This window comes from Thalassophryne amazonica, chromosome 6 (assembly GCF_902500255.1).
Source record: "Thalassophryne amazonica chromosome 6, fThaAma1.1, whole genome shotgun sequence".
Taxonomy (NCBI): Eukaryota; Metazoa; Chordata; class Actinopteri; order Batrachoidiformes; family Batrachoididae; genus Thalassophryne; species Thalassophryne amazonica.
This window is the reverse complement of record NC_047108.1, coordinates 82,469,476-82,495,561: the sequence shown is the minus strand read 5'-3', so window position 1 is coordinate 82,495,561 and position 26,086 is coordinate 82,469,476. Positions and strand designations below refer to the sequence as shown.

Here is a 26,086-nt window from a genome sequence, read left to right as displayed (position 1 = left end):
GACAAGTGGTACATATCACCTGCATGACTTTTTCAAAGTGCACATGGAACACTGTTTATGGCTGTTGTCCTGCACTTGGTTGCATGTGATAAAGGGGTAATACAAGAACATTCCTGCATCAGGAAGCCTTTTTGTTGTTGTAGTATATGTGTGTGATAAGGGCTTTTGTTGCCTTGGTGCAATAAAAGCCCTTATCACTTTGCACACTCTGTCTCTGTGCCCAAATAAATAAATAAACAAAAATATTAGTTCTGTAATTCTGTTACCTATGTAGCCCTGGAGAACGTTTCTAAATCAGTTCGTCTGTGGAAGACAGCTGTTGAGCTGGAGGAGCCAGAGGATGCCAGGATTATGCTTAGCAGAGCTGTGGAGTGTTGTCCTACTAGTGTGGAGGTATGTGTAACCTACATTCAATATTATCACAGAAAATTGACCAAATTGAGTCATATACTCATCTTTTTGTGTTTTGCTGTAGTTATGTCATGGTATGCAACTCATTGTTTTTCACTTATGTCTATTTCTGTGTATTTTGTTGGACAGAGTGAGACACAGGCACTAAAGGGCCTGCTACCTTTACAGCAGATGCCAAATGGACTTGCACAGAGGGTGCAAGCCCATTTGGGGCATGTCCAAGAGGACTTTGCTATTTAAGTGACAGGAAATACCGGCACAAATCCAGTCTCTGGGCAAAAGGGCTGGGTTTACCATGTTCATTATTCTTGTGTATTTTGTAGTCTGAACATTATGTCAGCCAATCAGAGGGGCATCTGTCCTTACCTTCAAACTTATCCACACCAGGGGCACAGTACTGTAGTATAGAGGAAGCAGGTGCAAGATGTAAAAGTCTTAGCGCCAACCTGTCAGAGCAGACAACAGACAGTGTCCACCACAGTTGCCTGAGGTGAAGCCTGCAGTAAGGCTAGATGTTTTATGCTGTGTTTAATCTTATTTTGTTTTAAGGATGTTTTGGAGTCATGCGGTAAAATACACATTCATTATGTATTTTACAAATATTGTACTGCCTGTCTTGAGGGAGGCGGGCGATAGACCGCTTGCATACATTGTTTTTTTTTTTTGTTTGTTTTTTTCTTACATCCCCAGCTCTGTTTTTCTTTGGCTAAAGTGGCTATAATATACAATCATATTATTACACTCTTACAGATGACTGGCAGTGATATGTACAGGCAAGCAGAGTGTATGTGTGTGTCGTGATGCCGCTTATGTAAGATGTGTCTGGCTGTTGCTCTGTTTGTACAGTATTAAAGTTCTGGACTGGGGTTTTGGTGGTGTAAAATGTACACTCTTTCTGGGCACAGAAGATACCAATGTGCCATCTCTGTGGTAGGTCACACCTGTTTGTAGACCAACACTCCCACAGGAGCACAAGTGGTATTGTTATTTAGAAAATGTGGTGATGGGCTTAAAAATGATGACTGTGTTGGGTGAAAAAGAGCAATGACTCTTGTGCTGTGCTTAACAATACGACTAAGATAGGGCCCTAAAGCCCCCTTCACACTGGGCCCACTTTAAGTTGTGTCATGTGGATGCAACCTAGTGCCGAGACGATGCATCTCAACGCCACAACACCACGAGGGATGCAAAGGACAAAGCCAATCGGACGCCAAAAATTAAACATGTTTAATTTTTTTCTGCGTCCTGTGCTTGACTCAGAAAGCAAGTGGTTTCAACGCAAGTCAGGGCAAAGCGATGTTACTCAATGTGACTGGACGCCACACCCTCACAATAAAACGTTACCCGATGCCAATTTATGAATCCCGCTGTGTTCCATTGTTCCCGAAGTATAAATCATGCAGGATTGTTTTTATACCGTGTACACAATGCAGTGAAACTACACCCTCTAAAAGAGCACAGAAAAAAAAATGCTGATTGAATCATAGCTGCAGCAGCTCGCTCCTTAAATTCTCTTACACTTGTTTTTGAATAAACTCCAAAGTCCTGCTCACAGACTGATTTCCAGAGACAAGACATGTCCACAAAATACAGCATAACTCTAGACATCTCCACATTTTCTCATGGTTGGTTCATTTGCGTGCGGATGCAGCGCGCGGTCAGAGAAGTTAAACTATGACTGAACTCAGAGCGCACACCTGCAGCTCAGCACAAGACATACAAACTAGAAGAAAAATCAGCACACACAGACTGGCTGTAGCTGAGTCTGTCTGCAGATTCTCCTCTGCGTTCTCACCTCCTCTCTACCCCCCTGCTGCGCACACCGGACGCAGACATACCTGCGTTGTCATGACACCACATGAAGCAACTCGAAGCAGGCCCGGTGTGAAAGGGGTTTACGAGAAACATAATCACAGACAGATGGTCTAAGACCCAGCGAAACAGACAGTAGTTGCAAAGTAAGACATAGAAGCAAACATAGGCAATGATAAAGAGAGAGGTAGTTGTATAAAGCTCACTACTAGCTTCTGTATGATAGTGCTCTGTGACAGCTTAGACACTCTTTTGTTAAGGCTGGAGTCTGTGTGAAGATTTAGTGGTGAAATGGTATCCTACGCAGAAAGTGAAGAAACACCCCTTCTGTCTGTGTTGTAATCGGAGGCTGTCTTTTGTATAGCTAGACTGGCCGATGTGCATTTGAATACCCTGTGAAACTGTTGCTCCTCCCAACATTTATAAAGAGTCACTATTAGCAAAGAGAATAGAGTACCAACAGACAACACTCTGACGTATTTTAGACAATAGCCACTGTCAGCGCTGTGGAAGCACTGCTGCAATCTTGGACTGCTGATGGTAAAACCTGGGTCCCACCGAATAATGAACGATGAATAATGATCCACGCAGCATGTTTTCTTTGCTACGAGAAGGTTTCTTCAACTGTCATGGGAGTTTCATGGCTCTGAGTGGCTCTTAGAGGCATTATCTTCAGTTAACGAGGCTCCTCTCTGAGCGTGGCGCTAATTTCAAGAAGTTAAAAATTTAGCAACAACAGTGTGGCGCAGTTTGTGTACGAGTTACTGCGACGGCTTAGAGGCATTTGCGTGGTGATTACGAGTCTGCTAAAAGCCCATGATCCTTGCGCCTGGCAGTTACACAGGACCTGAGAAGCTATTTTTGAAGCGGCTCTCTTGCGCACACAATTCCACCTGCTCTGTGCGCTGGACTCTATATAAATAATCTAAATAATTATTTTGTAGCCAAACCTTGGATGCTGAAAACACCTCTAATCACTTCTGGAATCACAGAGGACTGTTTCATCTGGATGCTTTTTCCCCTCTCTTTCCTGCTCCATGTGGAATATATTTTGAACAGCTTAAGGTAACTATTTTTAATGTTTTTTTAATAGCTTGATAACATCACGCTACACAGCACTGCGTGGCTCATACGTGGCTTAGCATGACTTAGCGTGGCTCATACGAGCCATTCGAGGCTCTAATGACCTGTCCGTTGTGGCTTCTATGTGGCACGTGCGGGGTACAGAGAGGCACCTTAGTAGTGGATACATGTTACATGAAAATGTGGGTCATTCTTTGAATAATCACTCCACACCCATGTGTGGCTCCTTCTTCATCCTTCATTATTCAGTGGGACCCAGGCTTTACATCAGCATTCACTACAGTGTAATTTAACATACTTTTTTTTTTTTTTTTTTTTGTCTTGATGGATCATTATTTGGTTTTATTTTCATTGCAAGCAGAATACTGAAGACACGATGGACAGCCATGGTGGATGTGGGGACCGTTGTAACTGATTTATCAGTCACAACGGCCCCCGAAAGATTTTCAGGACTTAAAAAAAGTGATTTATTTTCTGCTTGTTTGCTGCTGAGAAATCAATCAATCAGTTTTATTTATATAGCGCCAAATCACAACAAACAGTTGCCCCAAGGCGCTTTATATTGTAAGGCAAGGCCATACAATAATTACGTAAAAACCCCAATGGTCAAAACGACCCCCTGTGAGCAAGCACTTGGCGACAGTGGGAAGGAAAAACTCCCTTTTAACAGGAAGAAACCTCCAGCAGAACCACTCTCAGGGAGGAGCAGTCTTCTGCTGGGACTGGTTGGGGCTGAGGGAGAGAACCAGGAAAAAGACATGCTGTGGAGGGGAGCAGAGATCAATCACTAATGATTAAATGCAGAGTGGTGCATACAGAGCAAAAAGAGAAAGAAACACTCAGTGCATCATGGGAACCCCCCAGCAGTCTAAGTCTATAGCAGCATAACTAAGGGATGGTTCAGGGTCACCTGATCCAACACACCGGGGCAAACACAGAGGGATTTCTTTAAAAATGCTGCAGTTATTCACACTCAATTCTACGATAAAGAATTAAAGTAGTTCCAGACATCTTGTGTGGATAACCATTTTCTTTAGGCTGTGATTTTGGCTCTGGGAGAAACAGTGCCAACAGGTCAGAGTTTAAAAAGGAAAAAAAAAAAAAAAAAAGGAAAACTTGATTTACTCTGTGTGCTGCCAACAGGTCTGCTTCACATGATGCGGACCTTATTTTTATTATTGAAAAGAATTAAAATACAAGATCGAAAAGCAATTCTTCCTGTTTGCTGGCTGGGGATATGTTTAGAATGGGAATAGAGACATTAACAGTGTCTGTTTTGGACAGAAGTATGAACTGCAGTTCAGAAAACCCACACTCTAATGACCAGTCAGAGATTTCTGATGTCTGCCAATCCGGATCTGGATCACCCTCAAAATTCAGTGGAGTCTTCCATACCGCTGAGTCTTCAGTGTCACTTCTTGGTGACTTCTCTTTGCTAGTAGTGAACACTCACACCTCTATGTGTCTTAAAGATGGCTGACAATAGTCACAAGAAGTCATGTACTGTATAGGCCCTGAGGCCAATTGGTGGTGGCGCTTATACCCTGATTTTGTAGCATAAAGCAAATGCAACTCCAAGACGACTCCTGGACCAGGATGACACGGGTTATTTCCCCAGTCAAGGCTGGTACCCATTTACAGCTGAGTGAACTAGGACAATTGAGTTGAAATGCCCAGTCCAAGCACACAGACTGGGAATGAAATTCAGGTCTACATATTATTGGTAACGCTTAATCCACTGAGCTACCAGCTGTACAGCAGTGATGTCCAGATCACAAATCCCACCCTCCCCCAATCCCCAGTAAACCACTTTCAGAAGATAAAAGCCCTGTGACTAAAAGCCTGGACAGGCTAGAATCAGCAAAGGTTTCTGTTTTCCAAGGTGGAGAGCCCTTCTATCTGCAAAAGTCCTTCTCCTGAATGTGGTAGACCAATGTTGTTCAATTTTTTTTTTTTTTTCAGACCAAAGAACACTTAGTCAATAACATGACTTCAGTTGTGTAATTAATGAAAATAATTATATGGTACTATCTTTATGAATTTGGAACCATTTTATACAGATTGAAAACACTTTTCAGTTAGAATATGATATTTAAAATGTGATATTTTATCAAGATTCTCATAAACCACTAGGGATCGGTCAAGGACCACCAGTGAGTTGCAGATTGACTATTGGGGAGGAGTGGCCAAAGATGGATGCTGTGTTTTTTTTTTTTTTTTGTTTTTTTTTTTTTTTTTTTTCTCTCCTGTGGTGCTAGTGTGGCATCTCGTGGCACTGATTCATTTATATCACCTTTAATGTAACTTCATGTCACAATTCAGCATATGGATCTTTATTCTCTCTGAATTTTTGTATGGTTTTTTTTTTAGCTTTGGCTGGCATTGGCCCGGTTAGAGACATATGAAAATGCCCGCCGTGTCCTGAATAAGGCTCGAGAGAACATTCCCACTGATCGCCATATCTGGATCACTGCTGCCAAGTTGGAGGAAGCAAATGGTAACACTCAGATGGTGGACAAGATCATCGACAGAGCAATTACATCTCTACGTGCCAATGGTGTTGAGATCAACAGAGAACAGTGGATACAGGTACGGACCTCCGACTTCATGGTTTGTCTGTTCTTAAAGAGAATGAGAGTTTGTGGTTTCTTCTGCAGAAAATTTTCAAGTGCTCTGAAGACATCATCTCTTTGAGTTAAATAATTTCTTGAAAAATGTAACACTTTTTCAGATAAAAAAAAGAGGTAGATTAATTAATTCTACATAGACATAAGGATAGTAATTAAAGAAAGAAAAAAAATAATGATTAGACTAACATGATGTGCTTGTAAAATCAGGGAATAATTCACCAAAAGAATTGTGTTAAATGTCAAGGGTAGTTATAAAGTGTTTGCTTTATTTCTGTGTTTAATGCTTGGTTGATCTGTTGAAGACTTGTATTTTTTCCAGTATATTTGTAGCTTTATTGGGGATTATGCCTAAGATTTTTTGCATGTCACTGTATATATGCACAACATGATCTAAATTAAATTAAAATGTAAAATACAGAATTATGCATTGCATGTTCCAAGACCATTCGCCCATAGTAACATTTATTTGTGTAGCACTTACCACAGATAAAAATCAGTGCTAAAGAAGAAACAATAAAAATTGATCATAACATATTAAAAGTAGATAAAACAAGGTAAAAATAGAAAACTGCATTAAAAAACTATTCTGGCTTAAAGCTTGTCTGTATAAAAGTGTCTTTAGACGCTTTTTAAAAGAGTCAGTGTAGTCTGGGCAGCGTAAAGACAGAGGAAGAGCATTCTGGAGTCTAGGTGCAACTCACTGATTGAAATGATCAATCCCCTCGAGTTCTAAAATGAGTATTCAGCACCATCAGTAGCCTCTGATCTGATGACCTAAGGGCTTGGGAAGAAGTGGATGCATGAAAGCTTCCAAATTGAACCCACAAGTCTGCAAATTGAAGTCTGGTTTATTATTTACATTCAACTTCAGTATGTTTTCAGACAACTGAACTAACTACTGATTTTTCAGATATTTGTGGACCCAGCTGTATCTGCAGTGCATGTGGGCAAAAATGACAGATTTGCTTTCCAAATGTTAATGTTTGTGATTAAAGGGTATTTATTGTGGAGTGGAATCTGAACTTTGACACCGTGCCAGTATACTTTGGCAAAGCTGCAGTTTCATTTTGCACAAACAAAGAATGTCAACACTCTGATATGCATTCTGTTTAGTGTAGTTAGCAATCACTGCAGTGTCTTCTTTTGACAACTCTCTTATGACTGCGAGCATAAAATGTCCTCATTAACCAAGATAATTGGCTTAGTCCTAATGTCAACAAAGAAGCTGAAACTTAACCACTGATGGTTCCTAACAAAATTAGTGATGTGAGATGAGCAAATCCTTATTTTTTGCAATAAAATTGTTACCATATATTCACAGTATTTATTCATTAATATTCTACCGCTTATCAAGGTCCAAGTCACGGTGGCAGTAGGCAAGCTCATTCCACATTTCCCTACCCTTGGCCAAATCCTCAAATTTTTCCTGGGGGGGTCCAGGGAAATATAATCGCTTGAGTGTGTCCTGGGCCTTCCCTGGGGCCTCGTCCCAGTTGGACATCCCTGGAAGCCCTCCCTAGGGAGACAAGCAGGGACATCCTCACCAGATGCCCTATCCACCTCCACTGCTTCTTTTAGTGTGAAGAAGCAGCAGCTGTACTCTGAGTCCCTCCAAGGATATTCAAGCTTTTCACCTTGTCTTGCAGTATAAACCCAGATACTCAATGGAGGAATCTCATTGCCGCTGCTTGTGTCCATGACTTTTATCTTTAGGTGATTATGCAAACTTCATGACCATAGGTGAAGATGGAAGGGTAAATAGAGAGTCTTCAATTCTGGATCAGTTATTTCTTCACTGCGATAGTCTGGTATACTGTCCACAAAACCTCAGACACAGCTCCAAACCTTTTATGAAGCTCACCCTCCATCTTACTCCCATTCGTGGACAAGACCCTGAGACACATCACCTCCTCCACTTTGGGCAATAACTGTCCCCTCAGCCAGAGTAGACAACCCAGCCTTTTCCAACAGAGGACCATGGTCTCAGATTTGGAGGTGCTCATCCTCATCCCAGTTGTTTTGCACTCTACCTCAAACCTGCCCAGTGCTAAAGGGAGCCATGGTCTGATGGTGCCAACAGAACCACGTCGCCTGCAGAAAGCTGAGATGCATTTCTGAGGTCACGAAACTGGACACCCTAGAGTCCCTGACTGTGCTTTGAAATCTTGTCCATGAATATCATGAACAGGATTGTTGATAAGGGGCAGCACCCAGTAGGAACAGATCTGATGTGATACAGAAAATGCATCCACAGCTCTTAATTTGGTCCTATAGAGAGTGGATTGCACATATTTAGTCGCAGTGTTTTAATAATAGAGAATATATCGATAGTATAGTTAATGTTTATTTGTAAACTGTGTCTCATTTACATTGATAACAATGAGTAATCCATGTTCATTCAGGTGTTGGTGCTAAGTGGGAGTGTATTCACTTTCTAGGTATAGTGGCATATGTACAATAAATGACTGTGCCATTGTAAAGTACTTTGTCATGTCTGAATTCTCAGGTTCTCTATCAGAACCTGATTCTGTTAAAAAAAAAAAGTTCTCTCCATCTGTCATCTTAAATGTGTGTTTTTGTCCTGCAGGATGCAGAGGAGTGTGACAAAGCAGGCAGTGTGGCTACCTGCCAGGCTGTGATCAGGGCTGTCATAGGGATAGGCATTGAAGAGGAAGACCGCAAACACACCTGGATGGAGGATGCAGAGAGTGTAAGTGCTTCGATTTCACTCGATATTCATCCTGATAATGGACAGATCATTCATGTAGTTCATTCATTCATTCATTCATTTTGTCTGTTTAACTTGAGATTTATGTGTGCTACTTCTCAGTGTGTGGCCCATGGAGCATTGGAGTGTGCAAGGGCAATCTATGCCCACGCTCTGCAAGTTTTCCCCAGTAAAAAGAGTGTCTGGCTCAGGGCTGCCTACTTTGAGAAAAACCACGGCACCAGGCAGGTCCAGTTTTTTCTAAATCTAACAGACATTTGTCTGCAACACAAGCAAGCACTTGTTTAGTTTTGACATTGTTTATCTGTGTTGTCTTAGTAACTTATATGTCATCACTCATCAGTTAACTGCAACATTGCCATTTTTTCCTTCTTAATCTTACTTTGGTGAGAGTAGTAATCCTGTATAGCTCAATGAAACTTTTTCTTTCTTTTCTCATTCACTCAGTATCTCTCTCTCTCTCTCACTCACTCACTCACTCACTCACATACATACATACACACACAGAAATATTATGAAAAGTGTAAACTGTCTTTGGCTCATCATAAAATGGTGGTGGAACAAATTAGACTATGGTGGGCCTCCAAAGTTTAAGTAGCTGCAGTTTAAGGCAACCAGCCTCAAACCTACTAGCCCCACAGCGACATCTGCAGGAGCAGAGGCTGTAGTACAAAAATTTGAGGTAAATTTAAGGACATTTTAAATCCATTTAATGTGTGTATGTATAAGGGGCAGGAAAATCCAAATAGCATAGTAGAAAAAAAATATTGATACTCATTTGGACCTCGTAGTACCATATTACCCCATTAGAGCGCTTCGCTCTCAGACTGCAGGCTTACTTGTAGTTCCTAGGGTTTGTAAGAGTAGAATGGGAGGCAGAGCCTTCAGCTTTCAGGCTCCTCTCCTGTGGAACCAGCTCCCAATTCAGATCAGGGAGACAGATACCCTCTCTACTTTTAAGATTAGGCTTAAAACTTTCCTTTTCGCTAAGGCTTATAGTTAGGGCTGGATCAGGTGACCCTGGACCATCCCTTGGTTATGCTGCTTTAGACGTAGACTGTGGGGGGGTTCCCATGATGCACTGTTTCTTTCTCTTTTTGCTCCGTATGCATCACTCTGCATTTAATAATTAGTGATCGATCTCTGCCCCCCTCCACGGCATGTCTTTTTCCTGGTTCTTTCCCTCAGCCCCAACCAGTCTCAGCAGAAGACTGCCCCTTCCTGAGCCTGGTTCTGCTGGAGGTTTCTTCCAGTTAAAAGGGAGTTTTTCCTTCCCACTGTAGCCAAGTGCTTGCTCATAGGGGGTCGTTTTGACCGTTGGGGTTTTTCATAATTATTGTATGGCCTTGCCTTACAATATAGAGCGCCTTGGGGTAACTGTTTGTTGTGATTTGGCGCTATATAAAAAAAAAGTTGATTGATTGATTGATCATCTGCAATTATAATTTTTTATTTTTTTTATCCCCCCACTGGCTGAAGGCCCGAAGGGGGATTATGTCATGGCAATTTCCGTCTGTGTCTGTCCATCCATCCATCTGTCCCAAGAAGGGTATAAATGTTTGGAAATCAACTCCTCACAGTTTTAGGAGGATTTTCATGAAACTTCGACAAGTCCTTGTTGTAGGTTGGGAATATGCATATTTTAATGTCATTCATGTTGGGCTCATTTTCCAAGAGTTCTGCTCCTTGATTAACAAAGCTAGACCCAATCAGTTTCATGCAAGAGTGCTTGCATTCTGAAATCAACTCGTCTCACACTTTGGAATAGAATTTAGTGTAACCTGTTACAAATCCTTGCTATAGGTTTAAAATATGCATCTTGTAAAATTGTACAAGGTTGACACATTTTGGCAGAGTTATGGCCCTTGATTAACAAACCTAGACATTGCCAGTTTCATGAGTTGGTGCCTGCATTCTAAAATCAACTCCTTCCATAGTTAGGACGAATTTTGTGAAAATTGGTGCAAGTCCTTGAAATGTTATCAGAATGTAGCAAACACTTGTACCAAAACAGCATTTGCCAACGGGGGATATTGTACTCTCAGAGCACTCTTTTTTTTTTTTTTTTTTTTATACATTTTCTGCAGCCCTAATATTCATGGTTTTTATTCAGCAAGTGTTTTGTAATGGATGGGTAAAATAATGAAAACGTGATGTATAAATATTAATGGCTCAGATTTAACTTGCTTTGTGATGTCATGAGGCTCAATGGTTAATCACTGTATTAAGTGTCTAATAGTACCTCTGGCATTCTGATTTTCCATCGTAACCTTCTACAGGTATGTGCTTTTTATAAAATATCTACTGCATGACATCATTTTGTTTTCCTATGTTTCTGTGCAGGGAGTCTTTGGAGGCCTTGCTTCAGAGGGCTGTGGCTCACTGTCCTAAGGCAGAGGTCCTGTGGTTGATGGGGGCCAAGTCCAAGTGGCTGGCTGAGGATGTGCCTGCAGCCAGGAGTATCCTTGCTCTGGCCTTCCAGGTAAGGATGTCATCATGCAAGCACTCAACAGAGCAGGAAGATCAGTCCACACTATTCAAACTTATTCCTGTCTCAAATAATTCCACAGCAGACAGTGCTACAAAGTAAAGGAAAATAATCATAGACATGCAGTACCTGTAAGGAGTAGTTTTTATTATTAAAAAGAGTTAAAAAACAAAAAACAAAACGTGACAGCATAACTGTGGAGTTACAAACACCATTGGGGTTGATAGGAGTAACAGTTTATACAACTTTTACTGATTACTTCATCATTCATATGTTAGAATGGCACACAGTGATGAAAGTTTTCCAGAAATTCACAGAAATCTGGGTTCTTACTTACGGGGTGAACGTTTCCAGGTAATTTTTGATAGCATACGTCAGAATCCATTAATGTTCCAATCCATTAATGTTCCACGCCCAAACAGTTGGTGGCGGTAATGTACAGTGTTGGTTTGCAAACCAACACCTGCCGGGTGTTGGATTTAGTCTGTGGTCTGGATTTGTGAAATTGTTTTGAAACGTCTCTAATGAGACATCACAGTGCATATTAAGTCTCATGTTTTCACGTCCTGATCTGAGACTGAAGGATAATGTTACATGGTGCTGCTCGTCCACACAGCAGCGGATGAAAGAGAGTTTACAGTGAACACTACTTCTTGTTGAAACGACAAAGCAAATGGGTGAAATGTCCTTTGTAGGGAGAGTATTTAAAAGTTTGTCATGAATAAATTCAAATGGGGCCAGTTCGACCAAAACACTGCCCGACTTTTTAAAATCATCATTTATATGGAAACATTAACACTCCCGGTAAGTCTTTGATTTTATTATATCATGGTTTTGACAGCACTCGTTATCAGCTGAAGTTATTCAAGTTGTTTCACACAAATCAGACTCTGTCTTTAGGATGAATTTACTTAAGTCTCCATGCAAACATGATATGTTATCCTACTAAATCTGCATTTTATGGTTCTCTTACATAACAGAGAAATATTCATGTGGAGGAAAATATAAGTCAAATGTTTAGGTAAATGTAGAGAGAGAACAGTAACAGTCCAATACAAATATGTGGTCTTATCAAATAGTAATAACACCATATTCTAATCCATGTGACAGACTGTGTATTATAGTTTTCTCATCTTGCTAATATGGGAAATAGTCTTTTCTGGGGTGAAAAAATTGATCTGACCCAACAAAAAAATAGAATAGAATTTTTTTAAATTTCTTGTTGTTGTTGTTGAGTAAATAGACCTGAAAATGCACCAGAATGCATCTGAGATTTCAAAGCCTTCAGCTCTTGCCAAAAACTTTAAGGGCCCACTTTCTTCACTGGCACAGAAAGAGGCTTTTTTTTATATAGTGACAAATGAAATCTCTTGTCAAGGCACATGGAAAACTCAAGGTGGCATTTTGTGTTGTCTTTTTGAAAATGGCCATTTCTGTCCTCTGTTATTATATAAAGGTGACACTACACACAGGGGTTGTGGACATATTCTTTCCCATCACAGCCACTGAAGCTTATCAGGCCTTCAGAGTTGTCGTGGTGTGTTGTTGACGTCCATTTCCTCCTTCTTTGTGCATGTTCACACAGTTACTGAAGTTAGCTTGCTCTGAACAGATTTACCACATTAACATGTTACCATGATGATTTAGATCAGTTTGATTGGAGGAATAGTGCATTTATATTACATACTACCACATAGTAAAATTAATGATAATAAATACATACACTGTGTATAAAACTATTGTCGGTGTATGAAGTTTTTATTTTAATTGGATCACATTAAATACCATACATTTTATGTTGCCTGGATGAAGATGCCTAAATGTTTTTATTTTGATTTGATGCCATAAAACAATAAACACAAGTAAAAGGTCATTTTGTGAAACCACGACCCTGTCTGTTCTGAACTTTTTCCCCTTTTATTTTCCAGGCAAACCCCAACAGTGAAGAAATCTGGTTAGCTGCTGTCAAGTTAGAGTCTGAAAATAATGAGTATCAGAGGGCACGTAAACTGTTGGCCAAAGCCCGCAGCAGCGCTCCCACAGCCAGGGTGAGTGTGTCGGACTGCGTTCACATTACTAATTGAAGGGACCTAAATCTGCTTTTTGTGTGAACAGCAAAACCAAATAATTTAACAAGTACTGTGGATGTTATCACACAGGACTTAAATTAGCATTTCTGGGAAAGCCTGCAACAGATTTGCATATAATCATATAGTTACATGATCTGATCTCCCCAAGGAGAGTTCAGCGACTAATTAGACTTGTGTTGTATCTGCCTAGTTATATATGGCAGATGAATGCACTCTTTGATTGCACTTCTGAGTTTGCTTGTCCTTGCTTTTGTTTGTCTGGAGTTTTGACCCTCCTGCTTGGAGAGACTATATCGTTCTGAGTGCTTTGTCCTAACGTGTTGACTGGTGTACCTACCTATGGGCAGTTAAATGATATTAATTAATTGTTTGTGTTAATGATGCATTGAGGTAGCATTTAGGTCTTATGCATAATGTGCACCTTAATGTTTAGGTTTTATAAAATTAAAGGAACAAAGTGTGTATTCACTCACTCACTCAATGTTTGAGTGTTCTAGTCTAAGGTTTTGGATGTAAATATATGGCTTTTCATAATATATTATTGTGCTTGTATTAATGGCCAGCAGTTGTGAAAATATGCTTCAAGTGCAGTTTAAAATCAATTTGTTGAATTTGTAAGGAACTGGAAACTCACTAAGGGCCCTTGGGCAAGGTCTTTAATCCCCTATTGCTCCGGTGTGTAGTGAGCACCTTGTATGGCAGCACCCTGACATCGGGGTGAATGTGAGGCATAATTTTTAAAGCACTTTGAGTGTCTGATGCAGATAGAAAAGCGCTATATAAATGCAGTCTGTTTACCATTTACACAACAAATTATGTAGTGTTACAATGAGGATAATATTTCTATAAAAAGGGTAGGCTTAATAAGCTGCAGCTTCAAAGAGGCACTTGGGGATTTGATGTTGAACTTCTATGTTAACTGTTGGATTGAAATAAAACCTGTGGATCCCAACAGCTGAAAAAGGAAAGAGGGCATCCACACATCATCTGATTGTCAGATAGATGACAGTACAAGCTTTACTGAAAAATGTGTGTGTGTGTGTGTATGTGTCCTCTCCAGGTGTTTATGAAGTCTGTGAAGTTGGAGTGGGTGTTGGGAAAAATAGAAGATGCCCAGGAATTGTGCAGCGAAGCCCTGAAACATTATGAGGACTTCCCCAAACTTTGGATGATGAGAGGCCAGATAGAGGAGCAGTGTGAAAACATAGACAAAGCCAGAGAGGCCTACAACCAAGGGGTGAGACACAGGAAGTGAGCCCACAGGACTGTGCGCTGGTACTATTTCACTAATAACTAAAAGTCTTTGTCTCTTTTTTTGTGCTGCTATAGTTAAAAAAGTGTCCCCACTCTGTGCCACTGTGGCTGCTACTGTCCCGTCTAGAAGAAAGAGTAGGGCAGCTGACCAGAGCCAGAGCAATCCTCGAGAAGGCACGACTCAAGAACCCACAGACCCCTGAGTTATGGTAAGAAACACAACAAAATAAATGAAATACATTTCAAGATGATATACTTGCATGTACAGAAACTCAAAAAATGATGAGTATCAGTTTTAAATCTCAAAATCTGAATTACTGACAGTTTTTCAGAAAATTAATGAAGTGAAACTGACAAAAGTGAAAATTCCTTTGATTATGAGGAAATTCTTGTATTTACCAGGTTGGAGTCGGTCAGACTAGAGTTTCGGGCAGGAATGAAGAATATTGCTAACACGCTGATGGCCAAAGCCCTGCAGGAGTGTCCCAATTCAGGTACTAATGTCAAAGCTGCCTTGAAACTTTTCTCGAAGAAAAAAGACAAAAAATGTTTTTGGTTTGATGATAACCAGCTTTGAAAAGGTCTATATTAGGAATTTGCTCAACCCATAAAGGTGCCATGAGGTTGGTCTTTAAGTTATTTAATCAATCAATCAATCAATTTTTTTTATATAGCGCCAAATCACAACAAACAGTTGCCCCAAGGCGCTTTATATTGTAAGGCAAGGCCATACAATAATTATGTAAAACCCCAACGGTCAAAACGACCCCCTGTGAGCAAGCACTTGGCTACAGTGGGAAGGAAAAACTCCCTTTTAACAGGAAGAAACCTCCAGCAGAACCAGGCTCAGGGAGGGGCAGTCTTCTGCTGGGACTGGTTGGGGCTGAGGGAGAGAACCAGGAAAAAGACATGCTGTGGAGGGGAGCAGAGATCGATCACTAATGATTAAATGCAGAGTGGTGCATACAGAGCAAAAAGAAAAAGAAACAGTGCATCATGGGAACCCCCCAGCAGTCTACGTCTATAGCAGCATAACTAAGGGATGGTTCAGGGTCACCTGATCCAGCCCTAACTATAAGCTTTAGCAAAAAGGAAAGTTTTAAGCCTAATCTTAAAAGTAGAGAGGGTGTCTGTCTCCCTGATCTGAATTGGGAGCTGGTTCCACAGGAGAGGAGCCTGAAAGCTGAAGGCTCTGCCTCCCATTCTACTCTTACAAACCCTAGGAACTACAAGTAAGCCTGCAGTCTGAGAGCGAAGCGCTCTATTGGGGTAATATGGTACTACGAGGTCCCTAAGATAAGATGGGACCTGATTATTCAAAACCTTATAAGTAAGAAGAAGAATTTTAAATTCTATTCTAGAATTAACAGGAAGCCAATGAAGAGAGGCCAATATGGGTGAGATATGCTCTCTCCTTCTAGTCCCCGTCAGTACTCTAGCTGCAGCATTTTGAATTAACTGAAGGCTTTTTAGGGAACTTTTAGGACAACCTGATAATAATGAATTACAATAGTCCAGCCTAGAGGAAATAAATGCATGAATTAGTTTTTCAGCATCACTCTGAGACAAGACCTTTCTGATTTTAGAGATATTGCGTAAATGCAAAAAAGCAGTCCTACATATTTGTTTAATATGCACTTTGAATGACATATCCTGATCAAAAATGACTCCAAGATTTCTCACAGTATTACTAGAGGTCAGGGTAATGCCATCCAGAGTAAGGATCTGGTTAGACACCATGTTTCTAAGATTTGTGGGGCCAAGTACAATAACTTCAGTTTTATCTGAGTTTAAAAGCAGGAAATTAGAGGTCATCCATGTCTTTATGTCTGTAAGACAATCCTGCAGTTTAGCTAATTGGTGTGTGTCCTCTGGCTTCATGGATAGATAAAGCTGGGTATCATCTGCGTAACAATGAAAATTTAAGCAATACCGTCTAATAATACTGCCTAAGGGAAGCATGTATAAAGTGAATAAAATTGGTCCTAGCACAGAACCTTGTGGAACTCCATAATTAACTTTAGTCTGTGAAGAAGATTCCCCATTTACATGAACAAATTGTAATCTATTAGACAAATATGATTCAAACCACCGCAGCGCAGTGCCTTTAATACCTATGGCATGCTCTAATCTCTGTAATAAAATTTTATGGTCAACAGTATCAAAAGCAGCACTGAGATCTAACAGAACAAGCACAGAGATGAGTCCACTGTCCGAGGCCATAAGAAGATCATTTGTAACCTTCACTAATGCTGTTTCTGTACTATGATGAATTCTAAAACCTGACTGAAACTCTTCAAATAGACCATTCCTCTGCAGATGATCAGTTAGCTGTTTTACAACTACCCTTTCAAGAATTTTTGAGAGAAAAGGAAGGTTGGAGATTGGCCTATAATTAGCTAAGATAGCTGGGTCAAGTGATGGCTTTTTAAGTAATGGTTTAATTACTGCCACCTTAAAAGCCTGTGGTACATAGCCAACTAACAAAGATAGATTGATCATATTTAAGATCGAAGCATTAAATAATGGTAGGGCTTCCTTGAGCAGCCTGGTAGGAATGGGGTCTAATAAACATGTTGATGGTTTGGATGAAGTAACTAATGAGAATAACTCAGACAGAACAATCGGAGAGAAAGAGTCTAACCAAATACCGGCATCACTGAAAGCAGCCAAAGATAACGATACGTCTTTGGGATGGTTATGAGTAATTTTTTCTCTAATAGTTAAAATTTTGTTAGCAAAGAAAGTCATGAAGTCATTACTAGTTAAAGTTAATGGAATACTCAGCTCAATAGAGCTCTGACTCTTTGTCAGCCTGGCTACAGTGCTGAAAAGAAACCTGGGGTTGTTCTTATTTTCTTCAATTAGTGATGAGTAGAAAGATGTCCTAGCTTTACGAAGGGCTTTTTTATAGAGCAACAGACTCTTTTTCCAGGCTAAGTGAAGATCTTCTAAATTAGTGAGACGCCATTTCCTCTCCAACTTACGGGTTATCTGCTTTAAGCTACGAGTTTGTGAGTTATACCACGGAGTCAGACACTTCTGATTTAAAGCTCTCTTTTTCAGAGGAGCTACAGCATCCAAAGTTGTCTTCAATGAGGATGTAAAACTATTGACGAGATACTCTATCTCCCTTACAGAGTTTAGGTAGCTACTCTGCACTGTGTTGGTATATGGCATTAGAGAACATAAAGAAGGAATCATATCCTTAAACCTAGTTACAGCGCTTTCTGAAAGACTTCTAGTGTAATGAAACTTATTCCCCACTGCTGGGTAGTCCATCAGAGTAAATGTAAATGTTATTAAGAAATGATCAGACAGAAGGGAGTTATCAGGGAATACTGTTAAGTCTTCTATTTCCATACCATAAGTCAGAACAAGATCTAAGATATGATTAAAGTGGTGGGTGGACTCATTTACTTTTTGAGCAAAGCCAATAGAGTCTAATAATAGATTAAATGCAGTGTTGAGGCTGTCATTCTCAGCATCTGTGTGGATGTTAAAATCGCCCACTATAATTATCTTATCTGAGCTAAGCACTAAGTCAGACAAAAGGTCTGAAAATTCACAGAGAAACTCACAGTAACGACCAGGTGGACGATAGATAATAACAAATAAAACTGGTTTTTGGGACTTCCAATTTGGATGGACAAGACTAAGAGACAAGCTTTCAAATGAATTAAAGCTCTGTCTGGGTTTTGGATTAATTAATAAGCTGGAATGGAAGATTGCTGCTAATCCTCCACCCCGGCCCGTGCTACGAGCATTCTGACAGTTAGTGTGACTCGGGGGTGTTGACTCATTTAAACTAACATATTCATCCTGCTGTAACCAGGTTTCTGTTAGGCAGAATAAATCAATATGTTGATCAATTATTATATCATTTACCAACAGGGACTTAGAAGAGAGAGACCTAATGTTTAATAGACCACATTTAACTGTTTTAGTCTGTGGTGCAGTTGAAGGTGCTATATTATTTTTTCTTTTTGAATTTTTATGCTTAAATAGATTTTTGCTGGTTATTGGTAGTCTGGGAGCAGGCACCGTCTCTACGGGGATGGGGTAATGAGGGGATGGCAGGGGGAGAGAAGCTGCAGAGAGGTGTGTAAGACTACAACTCTGCTTCCTGGTCCCAACCCTGGATAGTCACGGTTTGGAGGATTTAAGAAAATTGGCCAGATTTCTAGAAATGAGAGCTGCTCCATCCAAAGTGGGATGGCTGCCGTCTCTCCTAACAAGACCAGGTTTTCCCCAGAAGCTTTGCCAATTATCTATGAAGCCCACCTCATTTTTTGGACACCACTCAGACAGCCAGCAATTCAAGGAGAACATGCGGCTAAACATGTCACTCCCGGTCTGATTGGGGAGGGGCCCAGAGAAAACTACAGAGTCCGACATTGTTTTTGCAAAGTTACACACCGATTCAATGTTAATTTTAGTGACCTCCGATTGGCGTAACCGGGTGTCATTACTGCCGACGTGAATTACAATCTTACCAAATTTACGCTTAGCCTTAGCCAGCAGTTTCAAATTTCCTTCAATGTCGCCTGCTCTGGCCCCCGGAAGACAATTGACTATGGTTGCTGGTGTCGCTAACTTCACATTTCTCAAAACAGAGTCGCCAATAACCAGAGTTTGATCCTCGGCGGGTGTATCGTCGAGTGGGGAAAAACGGTTAAAGATGTGAACGGGTTGGCGGTGTACACGGGGCTTCTGTTTAGGGCTACGCTTCCTCCTCACAGTCACCCAGTCGGCCTGCTTTCCCGGCTGCTCGGGATCTGCCAGGGGGGAACTAACGGCGGCTAAGCTACCTTGGTCCGCACCGACTACAGGGGCCTTGCTAGCTGTAGAATTTTCCACGGTGCGGAGCCGAGTCTCCAATTCGCCCAGCCTGGCCTCCAAAGCTACGAATAAGCTACACTTATTACAAGTACCATTACTGCTAAAGGAGGCCGAGGAATAACTAAACATTTCACACCCAGAGCAGAAAAGTGCGGGAGAGACAGGAGAAGCCGCCATGCTAAATCGGCTAAGAGCTAGTAGCTACGCTAAGCTAGCGGATTCCTAAAAACACGCAAAGCGAATAATGTGTAAATAATTTAGAGGTGATTCAGCAGAAGGAGTGCTTTAGTTAAGGCACGTAAAGATTACACTGGGAAACAAATCGTAATCTAGATAACTAGATCAATCTAACTGCGCAGATCAAACAGCTAACAGATACAGAAAAACACCGCTGTGCTCCGGAACAAGAAGTGATACAATACCGCAGTGAGAGCCGACCACCAGTAGAGTCAAGTAAAAAAGTAAAAAAAAAAAAATAAAAAAGTAAAAAAGTCTTGAAAAAGACTATTAGTTCAAAGTCCAAAGCAGCAGGTAGCAGTCTCTGTGTAAACAGTCCCAACAGAGAGCCAAAATTAACAGATACAGCAAAAACATATTTACAATATGTTAAAGTTTTAAAATGTGTGAAAATAATTTCTGTAAACATCAGACTAAAAAAAACAACAAAGCAAAACAACAACAAAAAAAAACCAAACCATCTTCAGGTGAAGATGGCCATCTTGATGGCCACCAAGATGTTTTTTTTAATAGTCAGCTCCCTTTCTTTGAGCAGTTATACAGTATAAGGTTGCTTCTCAGTATGTTGGTCATATCTGTGCCAGAGTTGTGGCTGATTCTCCAGTAAGTTGTGAACTACAATGTAGGATTTCAAAACTGGTTAAACAAATGAGGGCGAGTAAAGCAGCAGTGATCAGGGCTGAACTTCTTCAGGCGGGTGGATATGTTGTTTTTTTGGTGTCATTGACAATCTTTTCGTTCATTTGGGAGACGGGGATCATTGTAACAGACTAGAAGAAAAGATTTTCTGACCCTCTCTGGCTGATCGTCTGGATTGACATAACTACAGTGGTATTACACTGCTGTCTGTGCTGGGCAAGGTGCTTGCAAGGGTCATCGTCAGTAATATACACTGCCATATCCTTGCTGCTCCTTGACCAGAGCAATCTGGTTTCACACCCAATAGGTCTGGCTCCCAATCTTTTCAATGCTGACATGGATTAAGTAATGGGTTCTGTCTTGGTGTTCAGTGCTTTTGTCAGTGATTAAAGTTTCATGAAACTTAACTTTGCAGATGATGCTGTGTTCTTTGTGAAATTAGTAGATGTTCTAATTGTATTGCATAAAGTGTCTTGAATGTTTGGGTTTGCAATTGTCTTTGACTAGAGCTAAGATCTTTAGTTGTTTTTCCTGGCTTTTAATGACTTCCTGGACTTGACCACCGGCAGTGCCATGTGTCTTTGAGTTGAAAATGTCATATTTGTTAAGACATTCAGTCAGCTCGACAGTGAGAGCCATGTCTCTGACTCTGAGGTGAAGAGACATCTGGAAAGGGCTTATGGAGTCATGTGGTCGGTGGATAGAGGTATCTGGCAATGCTGATGTCCTTGTAGAAGAATGCAGGTCCAACTATTAAGGGTTCTGGTTCGTCCAGTTTAACTGTATGGTTGAGACTGGGATGCTAACCATTGACCTATTTTGGCCACTGGATGTCTTTGGTAGGCCAGAATTTAGTAGAAACAACATAAAAGCATAGATCTGTCCTTTGTATCAACAATTCAGCCTGGTGATGGTGTATAATGTGGCAACTGTGTGACATCAGTATGGATCAAAGACTAGTGTGTTTCCAACAGCTTGTTCAGGGGTTTCTTTAGCTTCTGTTGGCTGGCCCAGTTATCCTAGCAACGGTAACTTATTGGCATAGATCATAGCTGATTTGTGATCCGTACAGGGGAATTGCATGAAAATATCATGTCGTCTGGAATCAACATTTATTTTTAAAATGCGGTTGGGGATGTTGACACGAATGGCAATTTTTGGGGTATTCGACTTGTGGATTGGGCCTATGCATATTTGCTATTATAGATTTATTTTTCAGTAAATTTACATATGTCTTTGTAATTGTGAACTTTCCAGCTCATTTCTAGTATTTCCTTTTGAAGGTATCTTGTGGGCTGAGGCAGTGTTTTTGGAGGCAAGGCCCCAGAGGAAGACAAAAAGTGTGGATGCATTGAAGAAGTGTGAACATGATCCTCACGTCCTGCTGGCTGTAGCTAAGTATGATATAAGTTTTCTTTCCATTATAGGCATTGAGTTCAGTGTTATTCAAAAAAAAAAAAAAACAACAAAAACTTTATTGCATTTTCAACACAGTAAATCTATTTTGGCAGAAATTTTAAACAGCACACAAAACACAATGCAGCAAAATAAAGTGCAAAATAAAGTTGCAGTGGGGGAGGTCCTATTTCAGTACCATCTTTAACAGGCCAACTACATCACGAGAACAGTCCTCATTAACAACTTATGTGTAAATGCACAATTCTTGTGTTCTTTGCAGTTCTTTCTAAATTCAGTTCCATTTTTATTATTTCACATTTATTCCTGTATACACACCGTAGGTTGTTCTGGAGTGAACGCAAGATCACTAAAGCCAGAGAGTGGTTCCTGAGGACCGTGAAGATTGAGCCAGACCTAGGCGATGCTTGGGGTCTGTTCTACAAATTTGAACTCCAGCACGGCACCGAAGTAAGGATGTTAGGATTGTTGCCACTTCTGGTCATACATCTTGGTTTTGCTCAATTGCACAAACATAGTGAGTTGTTATTTAAAGTGGATATGACACTTAAAGACAACATAGTCTTATTACATGTAACAAAGGTTATATAATTCGGTCAACCTAAGCGTTTTGGGAAAATGGACGCGATTCTCCCGTTATATATAACATTTGAACGTCCCACCACTGAAAAATGTGCACGCCCCGTGACCAGCTTCCCGCTGAGCACCAAGCCTAAAATACGTCACTACATGTAGACCGTATCGGCTTGTGCGCCTGGCGACCGTTGTTTACACTTTTTTTAGCGGCAGAAACTTTGATTAAACACAGCTCTCAGGGACTTGTTTGTCGATATGCCTGACCAGTGTGTCGCAGCATATTGCACAAACACAAGAGCGAAAGGTTTTAGCCTTTTCAAGTCCAGGCAGATTGATCAAAAGCCGCGGTATTGTGTGATGCACGAAATGTCCGGCTGCCGCTCCCTCCGCTCGCACACACGCATTTGCTCCCGACAGCAGACACTTTCCTCTACCGTCTCCATGTTTTCACTGCTCACAGGAACACATAAAATGTCAACCCCAAATAGTATGTTCACAATAATCTTGAAATGGTCAAGGAACTTATGTAGTAAACACGGCGCCGGCATGTAAACATGGCAGTGGCATGTAAACTGTTGTTTTTGGCGATCATTTTCGAAACTTTCGCTGTTTATTTCCTATTCTTTTGTGAAAATAAAGTAACTAAACACGGACGAATGCAATGCCAGGTAATGACGGTGGTCCACAAGTAATAGCTACACTGTCGCGGCTCCGGAACAATAACAAAGGCAGTAAACAGAGGCTCGAATCGAAAATGCTATACAGTAATTATAGTGTTATAAACAGCAGCAACAAAAATCAAAGCCTCCCTTACCATTCCATATTCTGCAGCCTTTCAAAATCCATCGGAATTGGCACGTCTCTTGCCTCTGCTTCAGCTCCGCCATAAACACCGTCGGCATTATTTTCGCTGCCAGAATGCTCCTGGTTTGAATGTTCGTCCGAAAGATACGGCTCCAATCTGTAGGGTCTAAACACTGCTGCGCCATCCTCAGGATCCGAGTCAGAAATAATCCACACTTGAAGAGGAGTCAGAAAAGTTCTTGATCTCGTCACTGTCCATGCTGAGGTCTATCTGTTCCTGTTGTCAATCTAACAGACAAAGACAGGACTCTACACGCTGTGACGTCACGGCATCACGTGACCGCTCATGGAACGCTACCAGCGCGCTTTCCAAGAAACACACTTTTGAGAAACTGTACAAACTTTATTTCTCAGTGATAATAATTAAAACCACTTTCAACTTACTATACTGTATGTATATTTTGATATTTATATCAGTTTTACCTAATTTTTTAGGTGTCATATCCACTTTAAGTCTTTCACGTAAATGCGATACAAACTCCACTGGTGCTTCATCTTATCCAACAGGAGCAGCAGGAAGAGGTGAAAAAGCGCTGTGAGAATGCTGAACCACGCCACGGAGAGCTGTGGTGTGCTGAATCAAAACACGTCCTCAACTGGCAGAAGAAGACTGGGGAGATCCTTGCTGAGGTGGCAAGCAAGATCAAGAACACGTTCTGAAGACATTTGGACTTATAAACATCTGGGGCACTCCAAGGATAAGAGTTATAAACTGTGCATCTGCAAAGAGAAAAACATTTTTAAAGAACATGCAATGAGAATGTTCAAAAATCGTCCATACTTCATACCACATATACACACACAACTGCGTGTACACATTTTTATTGCATAGTCAAAATGTGATATGGCAAAGTGCAGAGGTGATGAGCTCAATCTAAAATTGTTTTTGTTTTCTGTTTGTCAGTTTTAGTGTTTGAACATGTTACAGTATATACACATACTTAGTCCAGTCAAGATCTGATTAAAAACTTTATCCCTCCCACCCACGTAGTAATTTTTCCCTCTGTGCTTTCATTGAAAAAGTTTGATTATTTTGATATGGGGATAAATGTTTCTGACATTCGATAATTCTCAATGAGTTTGGATGATACTTTAGTGGGATGCAATTATGAGTACTTGTAATACTAGTATGAGTGTTATCATTTGGTAAAATTGTTCACAAATCTGTAGCTTGACATCAAATCAAAATAAAACTACAGCTTTGAAAATTGTACTGTTTAGTTTTGAAAGCAAGGGATGTGGCCAAGCTTTTAAGTGTGCTTGTTTCCAGTGCAGAAGGTTCCTGGTTCAAAATGCATCCCTGCCCATTCTCCTTGTAAGATGGAGTTGTGTCAGGAAGGGCATCCAGTGTAAAAATTGTGCCAAATCAACATGCAAGCAGGCCTGCCGTGGATTTCCTGTGACAACCCTGAAACAAGGGAGCTGGGAGCATGCGCTGAGGCCGCGTTTCTACACCACCATGGAACCGCCTTGGTTCCTAGATGGCAACCACCCAGGCAGACGAGTGGATCCACGAACTTGCTAAAAAGGGTTGAGGTCATAATTGTAGATGAAAGAGGTACAATTACTGAAATGAATGTAATGAGAACGTGATTCCCCCACCCCTCTGGCAGCTCTGGGTTTTTATACAACCCCTGGCAAAAATGGAATCACCGGCCTCGGAGGATGTTCATTCAGTTGTTTAATTTTGTAGAAAAAAAGCAGATCAGAGACATGACACAAAACTAAAGTCATTTCAAATGGCAACTTTCTGGCTTTAAGAAACACTATAAGAAATAAGGAAAAAAAAATGTGGCAGTCAGTAACGGTTACTTTTTTAGACCAAGCAGAGGGGAAAAAAAATTATGGAATCATGAAAAACAAAAGAACACTCCAACACATCACTAGTATTTTGTTGCACCACCTCTGGCTTTTATAGTGGCTTGCAGTCTCTGAGGCATGGACTTAAATGAGTGACAAACAGTACTTTTCATCAATCTGGCTCCAACTTTCTCTGATTGCTGTTGCCAGATCAGCTTTGCAGGTTGGAGCCTTGTCATGGACCATTTTCTTCAACTTCCACCAAAGATTTTCAATTGGATTAAGATCTGGACTGTTTGCAGGCCATGACATTGACCCTATGTGTCTTTTTGCAATAAATGTTTTCACAGTTTTTGCTCTATGGCAAGATGCATTATCATCTTGAAAAATGATTTCATTATCCCCAAACATCCTTTCAATTGATGGGATAAGAAAAGTGTCCAAAATATCAATGTAAACTTATGCATTTATTGATGATGTATGACAGCCATCTCCCCAGTGCCTTTATCTGACATGCAGCCTCATATCATCAATGACTGGAAATTTACATGTTCTCTTCAGGCAGTCATCCTTATAAATCTCATTGGAACGGCACCAAACAAAAGTTCCAGCATCATCACCTTGTCCAATGCAGATTTGAGATTCATCACTGAGTATGACTTTCATCCACAGTCCACGATTGCTTTTCCTTAGCCCATTGTAACCTTGTTTTTTTCTGTTTAGGTGTTAATGATGGCTTTCGTTTAGCTTTTCTGTATGTAAATCTCATTTCCTTTAGGCGGTTTCTTACAGTTCGGTCACAGACGTTGACTCCAGTTTTCTCCCATTCGTTCCTCATTTGTTTTGTTGTGCATTTTCGATTTTTGAGACATAATGCTTTAAGTTTTCTGTCTTGACGCTTTGATGTCTTCCTTGGTCTACCAGTATGTTTGCCTTTAACAACCTTCCCATGTTGTTTGTACTTGGTCCAGAGTTTAGACACAGCTGACTGTGAACAACCAACATCTTTTGCAACATTGCGTGATGATTTACCCTCTTTTAAGAGTTTGATAATCCTCTCCTTTGTTTCAATTGACATCGCTCGTGTTGGAGCCATGATTCATGTCAGTCCACTTGGTGCAACAGCTCTCCAAGGTGTGATCACTCCTTTTTAGATGCAGACTAACGAGCAGATCTGATTTGATGCAGGTGTTAGTTTTGGGGATGAAAATTTACA

The 26,086-nt window shown here is 40.7% G+C and overlaps 1 protein-coding gene across 1 annotated transcript in view; it reads left to right on the top strand.

Moving 5' to 3' along the window:
* Window positions 1–24,280, top strand: part of prpf6 (PRP6 pre-mRNA processing factor 6 homolog (S. cerevisiae)) — a 43,573-nt gene extending 19,293 nt beyond the window's left edge. The window contains exons 10-21 of the mRNA XM_034172608.1: window positions 275–393; window positions 5,677–5,895; window positions 8,524–8,646; window positions 8,767–8,888; window positions 11,008–11,146; window positions 13,081–13,200; window positions 14,303–14,479; window positions 14,572–14,705; window positions 14,899–14,990; window positions 21,498–21,612; window positions 21,954–22,080; window positions 23,578–24,280. Of these exons, the coding sequence (XP_034028499.1) occupies window positions 275–393; window positions 5,677–5,895; window positions 8,524–8,646; window positions 8,767–8,888; window positions 11,008–11,146; window positions 13,081–13,200; window positions 14,303–14,479; window positions 14,572–14,705; window positions 14,899–14,990; window positions 21,498–21,612; window positions 21,954–22,080; window positions 23,578–23,730 (1,640 nt within the window). The 3' untranslated portion in view covers window positions 23,731–24,280. The remainder of the gene's footprint in view (window positions 1–274; window positions 394–5,676; window positions 5,896–8,523; window positions 8,647–8,766; window positions 8,889–11,007; window positions 11,147–13,080; window positions 13,201–14,302; window positions 14,480–14,571; window positions 14,706–14,898; window positions 14,991–21,497; window positions 21,613–21,953; window positions 22,081–23,577) is intronic.
* The last annotated feature ends 1,806 nt before the right edge of the window (window positions 24,281–26,086 follow it).